This window comes from Procambarus clarkii, chromosome 88 (assembly GCF_040958095.1).
Source record: "Procambarus clarkii isolate CNS0578487 chromosome 88, FALCON_Pclarkii_2.0, whole genome shotgun sequence".
NCBI classification, from domain to species: domain Eukaryota; kingdom Metazoa; phylum Arthropoda; class Malacostraca; order Decapoda; family Cambaridae; genus Procambarus; species Procambarus clarkii.
Genome location: NC_091237.1, coordinates 11,352,058 through 11,362,057, shown reverse-complemented (window position 1 = coordinate 11,362,057; position 10,000 = coordinate 11,352,058). Strand labels below are relative to the sequence as shown.

The window sequence follows — 10,000 nt, the reverse complement described above, 5'->3', positions numbered from 1 at the left end:
CGCACTTCTATGCCTACTATGCAAGGCCCGATTTGCCTAATAAGCCAAGTTTTTATGAATTAATGTTTTTTCGACTACCTAACCTACCTAACCTAACCTAACCTAACTTTTTCTGCTACCAAACCTAACCTAACCTATAAAGATAGGTTAGGTTAGGTTAGGTAGGGTTGGTTAGGTTCGGTCATATATCTACGTTAATTTTAACTCCAATAAAAAAAAATTGACCTCATACATAATGAAATGGGTAGCTTTATCATTTCATAAGAAAAAAATTAGAAAAAATATATTAATTCAGGAAAACTTGGCTTATTAGGCAAATCGGGCCTTGAATAGTAGGCATAGAAGTGCGTTCTGGCTACTAGGTACGACATATGTATATATGTATATGTATATATATATATATATATATATATATATATATATATATATATATATATATATATATATATATATATATATATATATATATATATATATGTTGTTAAATATGACCGAAAAATTCTAACACGAATTTTCTCAATATTTCTTATGTTTCTTTTTACTGTGGATGGTAATTGAAAAATCAGTTCTCCAAAATTCATTTTTATTTCTAGTCTGACGCGACGCTTGAACGCGTTTCGTAATAACTTATTACATTTTCAAAAACTTTAGTTTACACCCACAACTGTAACCTGAAAACACTAAACAGAGTTTCACTTATTCTAACACTTAAACAGTTGTTGTTGTTAGAGATTCAGCTACTCGGAACAAATTCCAAGTAGCACGGGCTATGGTGAGCCCGTAACTTACCTGGCACAGGAGCGGGGCAAGAAGCACGGGCTATGGTTAGCCTCGTGGACGAGAGATGTCTCCCATGACATACTTAAACAGCTTATCCGTCTTACATATACTCGCACATGGGTGAGGTGATATGGCGCAACAGTTTTGGATGAGGTGAACAAATTTGTGACAAACGGAAGACAGAACACGAAACAATGGGTATTAATTGGATGGAAGCAACTGCAGAGGGCCTATTGGCCCATACTTCCTCTTGATGCTTCTATATTTGTACGGAGTCTTGAAGTGGGTAGAATATAGTTGTGCATTAATTGACTGCTGATTGCTGGTGTTGACTTTTTGATGTGTAGTTCCTCGCAGATGTCGAGCCGCCTGCTATCGTTGTACCTATCGATGATTTCTGTATTGTCTGTTAAGACTTATCTGGTGATGGTCTGGTTGTGAGAGGAGATTATTTGTTCCTTAATGACTAGAAATAGACTAGACATAAAAAAAATAACAGTCAGACTAGAAATACAAATGAATGTTGGAGAATTGATTTTTCCATTACCATCGACAGTAAAAAAGTAGTGGTCTTTTTCGTTTTGATAGGGACGCGAGTCTTGTTTCCTTAATGAAGCCCTGTTGCTGATGCATTGTTAATCGCCTGGAAAGAGACGTTGTTGTCTTGCCTATATACTGAGTTCTTTGGGGCTTACATTCCCCAAGTGGGCATTTGAAGGCATAGACGACTTTGGTCTCTTTCAAGGCGTTCTGCTTTGTGTCTGGAGAGTTTTTCATGAGTAGGTTGGCCGTTTTTTTTGTTTTATAGTAAATCGTCAATAGTATTTTCTGTTTTTTGTCTGTAGGGATAACGTTCCTATCAACAATATTTTTCAGGACCCTTTCCTCCGTTTTATGAGCTGTCGAGAAGACGTTCCTGTAAAATAGTCTAATAGGGTTACATGTGTTGTGTTAGTTGACTCTTCAGTGGTTGCATGGCGTTTTACCTTTCTTCTTATGATGTCTTCAACAAAACCATTAGAGAAGCCGTTGTTGACTAGGACCTGCCTTAACCTACAGAGTTCTTCATCGACTTGCTTCCATCCTGAGCTGTGACTGAGAGCACGGTCGACGTAAGCATTGACAACACTTCTCTTGTACCTGTTTGGGCAGTCACTATTGGCATTGAGGCACATTCCTATGTTTCCTTAGTGTAGACTGCAGTGTAGAAACCTCCGCTCCTTTCCGTGACTGTTACATCAAGAAAGGGCAGCTTCCCATCCTTCTCCATGTCGTAAGTGAAACTCAACACAGAATTTCGCTCGAATGCCTCCTTTAGCTCCTGCAGACATCGGACATCAGGTATCTGTGTAAAAATGTCATCAACATACCTGCAGTATATGGCCGATTTCAAGTCCATGTCAACTAAGACCTTCTGTTCGATGGTGCCCATGTAGAAGTTCGCAAACAGGACACCTAGGGGAGAACCCATGGCGACCCCATCTACTTGCTTATACATGTGCCCATCTGGGCTCAAGAAGGGTGCCTCTTTAGTACAAGCTTGGAGTAGTTTCCTTAGAATGTTTTCTGGTATGTCAAGAGGAGTACAGGCCGGATCACGATACACTCTGTCCGCTATCTTCCCGATTGTTTCATCCACAGGTACGTTGGTAAACAGTGATTCTACGTCCAACGAGGCTCTTATCCCTGTGGTCCGTGTTCCTCGCAGTAAGTCAACAAATTCCTTTGGAAACTTCAGGCTGAAAGCACAAGGGACATAAGGAGTCAGCAAGCCGTTGAGTCGCTTCGCCAGTCTGTACGTGGGTGTGGGTATCTGGCTGATGATTGGCCGAAGTGGGTTTCCTGGCTTGTAGGTCTTGACATTTCCATACGCATACCCAGGTTTGTATTCCCCAATAACCTTTGGCAGGTGGAGTCCGGATTTTTTGGCCTTCACAGTTTCGATCAATCTGTTTACCTTTGCTTTCAATTCGGCTGTAGTGTCCTTCATTACCCTTTGGAATTTAGTTTGGTCAGAGAGTATGAGGTTCATTTTCGCCAGATATTCGTCTTTTTTAAGAATGACGTATAGCAGCCTGCAAGTGTTGCTGGAGGTGTAGGTACACCAGCCTGCAGGTGTTGCCTGAGGTACAGGTACACCAGCCTGCAGGTGTTGCCTGAGGTACAGGTACACCAGCCTGCAGGTGTTGCAGGTACACCAGCCTGCAGGTGTTGCAGGTACACCAGCCTGCAGGTGTTGCCTGAGGTACAGGTACACCAGCCTGCAGGTGTTGCCATACAAAGAACTAGGCTTCTACCATTAACGACGGTCCGGTCTGCCATACTCCTTGCACTTATGTGTACGCACCTAAAATTGACATGTAACTTTTAAATTATAACTTATTATCCTTAATTGCGTTACATACGTTAAGACACAATTGTAACATTCTTGTGTTGGATGTTTGGCACCACAACAACACATTCATGATGCGGATTCTGTCTCATGTTGGCCTCGGAGTGTGTGAGAGAACTGATAAGTTTGACAAAGAATAGGCTTTTAAACAATTATAATTTTGGCGAGCAATAATACACTGAAGTGTGAGGTTTTTATTATACACCCCATACCCAGCCTGTGGGTGGTAGTGGAAAGTCTTACAGAGGCACATAATGGGCCCAGGGACTGAACCCCACAATTCAGTTAACTAAGCGAGTTACAGTCTTGATGAGCTAGTTACAAAATTCTATGCACATCGTCACATCAACAATGTTCGAGATCGACCACAATTACAGTTTCTAAATTAAGCAACTGACATATGTGGAGAGCTAGTGTCACAATTGGTATGTTTGGCCTGCACACCGCCCCCCATCCAGTGGGCAGCGGTGGATAGGTTACAATCACCTAGTTACTACCTACAGTTAGCAAACTGGAGATATTTCGCTAAGATTTCTGGCAGATGATTTTGAATGAAATATTTACACATCTCTGGAAGATTTGTTAAAGAATTGTCTCTGAATTCACGTGTCTTTTCGCACTCCATCACATAGTGACGGAGGGTGTGCGAATAATTTTGTTGACAGTTTACATTTGGTCAGGTCTACATCAGCTGATAATGAGAATTCCCAGAGATACTTGTAACCGAGTCTAAGCCGAGCAGTAGTAACATCTAGAAGATGAACCATAGATGTGTGGTTCCTCTTGCATGATAGTATGATGAAAGATGGAATTACTGGTGTCAATTTCACTTTGCCTCAGATCTACAGATGTGAGGCAGAGTGACATCTGCACTAACTATAGAGGAGGGCGGCCTCTATATACGGGTCGTCCATACAGTCATCACACTCCCAGATGTTACAACTGCTCGGCTGTGTGTATCTTTGGGATTTAATAGCCTGATACAGATATGACCAAATGTAAACTGTCGCCAAAGCAATTATCACGTTAAATTCTCAAGAAATGTCGAAATATTAAATTAAAAAATAAATATAACACAGAAGCGTAGCCAAATAAAACAATTTAGCCTATCTTGATGACCAAACCACGCATCAGAAGGTAAAGAAACGACAACGTTTCAGTTCGTCCTGGGCCGTTATCAAGTCATATGCGATGGAGGGAGGAAGGCATTGGCAATAAATAGTTGAGTTTAGTTCATTTATTATGCACCCCATACCCATCTTGTGGGCGGTAGTGGAAAGGGTTACAGAGACACATAATGGGCTCAGGGACTGAACCCCACAATTCATTTAGCTAAGCAAGTTACAATCAATAAATAAGGAACAAATATAGCATAGCTTCTCTACCGCTGCCTACCGCATGTAGGCTGGAGGCTGTGTTGTAGACTAATGAAAAATATATGTAAATAGTTTAGCACAAATGTAAATTGCTTAAGTTAAAGATTTAGAGCTCCTTGTGGATAGCACGCCTCGCCGGCGAATTACGTCCGGGTTCGAGCCCTGGGCAGGTAAGGACGTAATTAATCGATCATTGGATAGTAAAGTTTAAGCTGTGGGTAGGTAGAGTTCTAAGCTTGCTAACAAGATTTAGACGTCATTTTTTTAAACACACTAATGTAAACAAAAAATCATTTGAGTTCACCTCTTGAACCCGCTATACAGTATTCTCCGAGGCTATGGGTCCCTACACTTGCACCAGAGGTGGTACCCCTTTTAGGTATATGGAAATAAATTCCCCCCCCCACCACCTTCCACCAGGCATAGAGGTCGTAATAAACCAATGAAACTAAGTAATAAATTTTTAATATCGCTCGTATAAAATAAGTGCACTATCCACTGTATAATTGTCCGGACAAAGCTCGAGTTATTGATTAGTTGATGGATATCATGGAAATGTTTAGAGACGTGCGTATCCCCTCATGAAAGGTGGTGGTAGGACCTAACAAATCTCTAACCCTGTCCATGGAGGACACAAGAAAATGTATATATGCTGGTTAGCATTGTAAATGTGTGGCCACGTCTGTGGTAGGAAATAATAATAATAATAAAAATACAATTTACGCTTGTTTCCACCAGTGGGTTTACAACTTCGACCTTTAACTCGTCCCGTTTATTTCATGGCACTGGCTTTGACTTAAAATAAACCATTATTTCTAATTACTTACCAATATAATGATATGAAAGAACTTTAATGTGTATTTTATAGAGTTTTAAGACTTACTAACGCATTGAATTATGCACTAATTGTCGTAAATCAATATCGTACTGCATGAAATATCAAAGACAAGAGCGTCATGTTCGGGACATACTCAAGCCAGTCTTGTACGACAATAACAAGACGCCTAGTCTCAAATATTTTCGTGAATATCTCTGAAGATTATACTACAAAACACTCTTGGATATGTCACCATGTAATGAAAAGTTCGTAGACATTGTTATAATAGATTGTGTCTCTTCAAACGTAAGAAACATGTTGATATCTAGATAATATCCATGTTGATAACCGCAAAAGTTAGCGACACACGAAGCATCATGTTCCCCGGGCGGCCTAGTGGCGGTCATGTTTCAACACTTGTCGGAGGGAGACGGTCGGTAACCCCTAGCTGTGTGTTGTTGTGAAGGAACACGTAGGTGACATTAACCCGGAGGCTGGCCAATTATGGAAGTGGTGAAGTCCAGCAACCTGTGTGTAGCGGATGTGGCAATCAGCTGACGAAGAGGTGTGGGTCGTATGCAATCTTCGTTCGGTAAGTGAACCTGATTTAATTAATTGAGTCGGGTGGACAGGAAGCCAGCGTGTATTCATACACGTTACGGTTATATCGAGGTCCCCCACCCCCACTCCTCTCCATGGTCGAATTACTTATCCCACCCAGGATGCAACCCGACATTAAGGTGAGTAAGTCATGAGTACCTACTTACTGCTAGGTGAACAGTGGGATTAGGTGAAAGGAAATGTGCCCAACCATTCCATCCTCGACTAAACTCCATTACATCCAGCGGTCGACCCCACAGACGCATTCATAAATTTTTACATGCTGTTCATTCAAAACGGGGATTTTCTCAAATATAAATTAATATTATAATAGATTAGCATAATATCCATATATAGACATAGGTTAGGTTAGGTGTTTAGGTTCTGTTGGCGATTATTTGTATTTGTAGTACGTGGGTGAAGAGTTGTGGTTCGAAAAAAAAACGTCAGTGATGCACTTGTTCCGGAAGTGTTGAACGAAACAGCCCGTCCTCCAAACAAAGATCCAAAAGTGATTCCATGCACCCGCCAAACCCCCTGTTTATGAATGAAAAGCGGTTTACACACGACTCACAACTACTGACGTTCGAACATATCCGGAACAAGTGCTTCACTGACGAATTTTGTTCGAATCACAACGCTATAAATGCTTCACCCACGTACTACAAATACAAATAATCGCCAACAGAACCTAAACACCTAACCTAACCAGTGCCTAAATATGCACAATATGCTAATATATTATAATATTCGTTTATGTTTGAGAAAAATCCTGTTTTGAATGAACAGCATGTTAAAATTTATGAATGCGTCTTTGGGGTCGACCGCTGGATGGAATGGAGTTGGTCTGAGGACGGGTTGGTTTGGGTTGGTATTAAAGTATAAATGTAATCAGTAAAATATATTAAAGTATAAATGTAATCAGTAGAATATATTACAGTATAAATGTAATCAGTAAAATATATTAAAGTGTAAATGTAATCAGTAAAATATATTAAAGTATAAATGTAATCAGTAAGAGCAATGCTGTCTAGATTCTTATGCAAAATATTGCTGGCTACTGCTTATAAATCCGTCTTGATGTATCACTAACAAGGATTAATGTCATAATCCAAAACTTCCTTATCTACAAATATTGTATATATATTTTTAGGTAAAATTATATTTACCTTTGTAACGACCATGAAAACACCGAACTAAGTATGCGGAAAAACCGTATTGAAAAATTAATGTTTATTTAATGCCCGACAGACCACTGGAACATTATCTAACACAGTGCACAGATACAAACCCATTAAGATTTCAACTTAGATTCAACAGAGCAGAAGTTGTTAAACACACATTGCAAAATCTTACTGAAGCGACCATACGAGTCATAAATACTCATACTCCGCCCAAGTAAAACAGAAACAAGCAACACTTAGTAGGCCAGCCAGAGGCTTAGGACCCGCGCAGTGGGCCAGCCAGAGGCTTAGGACCCGCGCAGTGGGCCAGCCAGAGGCTTAGGGCCCGCGCAGGAATATCCCTGCAAAAAAAAAAAAAAAAAAATGTTTATTTATTTATTTTTTAATGTGGTTTTTCGTATATTTGCCTATCTCTATCTCGAACCAGAATATCTTCACATGTGTTAAAAAAGTGATCACCTTTGAATCCATTTTTCAGTATGACAAATTACTTTAGATAATCGAATACTGAGGGCCGTATTCACGAACTAATATGGCAACACCATATCTGAATGTTGGCCAAATTGTTATAGTTGATTTAGTTTATATTTTTTCCTTCAGAAAAAGAGAAATTTGTATATAAGCTTGTGTTAACAAAATTAAAGAGAAAACCCACACATCCCTCATAAAATGAAGATGGGCCAAATATCAAGGTCAACAGCACTATTAGTGTTCAAGAATTATTTATTCACGTATTTTCCATGAGAATAAAACGCCATAAAATAGTGAGAACTAACGTAGAAATATGCAGAGGAAGACATCCTGACTACGGTGCCAACTAGTCAAGGCCACATACCGAGGCTGCTACTGACGAATACAATCTTCATTGTGCCTCTCTGAGATGTTGATTTAATTTCTAACTTTTACTCATAAATGGTTGTATATTAATGATTTACTTAGTCTACTGTGCAAAAAAAAACTCAAGTATTCATATACACGACACAAAATAGTAAAATAGCCTAAAACAGCTTATTATAATTCTACATTATGTATCTCAGGAAATGGCTTGCCACCATGATAAAGAATACATGAAAAGTGTTGACTTAATAGTGTCTTGTTCGACTTGTAGATGTTGGCAAAAGTATTCGTGTTTAACTCGTGGATATTGACGAAAGTACCGGTGTTTAACTTGTATATGCTGAAGAAAGTACCGGTGTTTAACTTGTATATGCTGAAGAAAGTACCGGTGTTCAACTTTGTAGATGTTGGCCCCGAAGGTAAGAGTACCATGATCAGAGTTGGCATATATATGTTTTATTAACCTAGAATGGCAAGTAGGCAGGGATGTGTGCGGGTGTGCATACCTAGAGCGGCTGTGACAGTAGTGGCCTAGGCTACCTGGAGCACACTGGCCAAATTCTGTCTGAACAAATATTCCCAACTCATTTTTAAAATTCAGCCCATTTTGTCTTAGTAGGTAAACTCTTCTTCACGTATCCTCCAAGCCACGTAGTGAGTCAAACATTGACATACAGATATTTTAATAGTATTTTAGTATTTGGGTTAAGCAGCAGGTGATCATATGACTGAAAATTTGTGCTTGGCTGCAACCCGTACTTACCTAGTTGTGCTTGCGGGGGTTGAGCTTTGGCTCTTTGGTCCCGCCTCACACTGCTGTTTAAAGCAGCGGCCACACGCATCCATAACTTTTAACATTTTGTGTGATAAAAATAGTTTTTTCTCATATATAAATTAATATTATTATACTTGAGTATTCTATGTATAGTTAGGCGTAGGTTAGGTTAGGTGTTTAGGTTCTGTTGGCGATTATTTGTTTTTGTAGTACGTGGGTGAAGCATTTACAGCGTTGTAGTTCGAACACAAGTCGTCAGTTCCGGAAGTGTTCGGATGTCATCAGCCTGATGTCACGTCATCAGTCGTGTGTAAACTTTTTTCATTCATAAACCTACCCGTCCTCACATACAAAGATCCAAGCTCGTTAATCCAGCCGCCAAACTCCCTGTTTATTAATGAAAAGCGGTTTACACACGACTCACAACTGATGACGCCCGAACACTTCCGGAACAAGTGCTTCGCTCACGTCCGCTGTTCGAACCACAATTCTATAAATGCTTCACCTACGTACTTCAAATACAAATAATTACCAACAGAACCTAAACACTTAACCTAACCTACGCCTAACTATACGTAGAATTTTAAGTATAGTAATATTAATTTATATATGAAAACAAACCAATATTTAAGACAGTATGTTCAAATTGATGAATGCGTCTGGGGAGGACGGCCTCTGCTTTAAGCAGCCTAGTGTGAGGACAGGTTGTGTAGAGAGCAGTTGTGACAGGTGTCGCCTCTAGCATGAGGCTGTGGCTAGCAGCTCACTAGTGTAACCTGGAGCGCGTACTTCCTTGACCTGACCCCCACAAAACCATCTCCCAGGCCTGAGTGTCAAGGTAAGCGCTTGTTCCACACGTTAATCTTCCTTGGCCGATACCAACGCTGTTTTAATCACGTTTAAACAAGGTAGTAAAAGCTGGGGCAAGTGTCAGGTGTGTAGGTGGATGACAGCATCAGGGTGGGTCGTAGGGGTGGTGGTTGGCAGCGGCAGGGTGGGTCGTAGGGATGGTGGTTGGCAGCGGCAGGGTGGGTCGTAGGGGTGGTGGTTGGCAGCGGCAGGGTGGGTCGTAGGGGTGGTGGTTGGCAGCGGCAGGGTGGGTCGTAGGGATGGTGGTTGGCAGCGGCAGGGTGGGTTTTAGGGGTGGTGGTTGGCAACATCAGAGTGGGTCGTAGGGGTGGTGGTTGGCAACATCAGAGTGGGTCGTAGGGGTGGTGGTTGGCAACATCAGGGTGGGTC

General features: G+C 40.8%; 1 protein-coding gene across 8 annotated transcripts in view; it reads left to right on the top strand.

Moving 5' to 3' along the window:
• Positions 1–10,000, top strand: part of AQP (aquaporin) — a 71,720-nt gene that overhangs the window by 32,098 nt on the left and 29,622 nt on the right. Inside the window, exon 1 of one of the 8 annotated variants that reach the window (XM_069317503.1) lies at positions 5,519–5,957. The exons of 4 other annotated variants lie outside the window; for them this stretch is intronic. In XM_069317503.1, the coding sequence (XP_069173604.1) occupies positions 5,907–5,957 (51 nt within the window). In that variant the 5' untranslated portion in view covers positions 5,519–5,906. Of the gene's footprint in view, positions 1–5,518; positions 5,958–8,269; positions 8,406–9,443; positions 9,600–10,000 lie in introns of those variants that run through there. 3 more of the 8 variants (XM_069317504.1, XM_069317506.1, XM_069317501.1) reach the window with 3 other exon arrangements.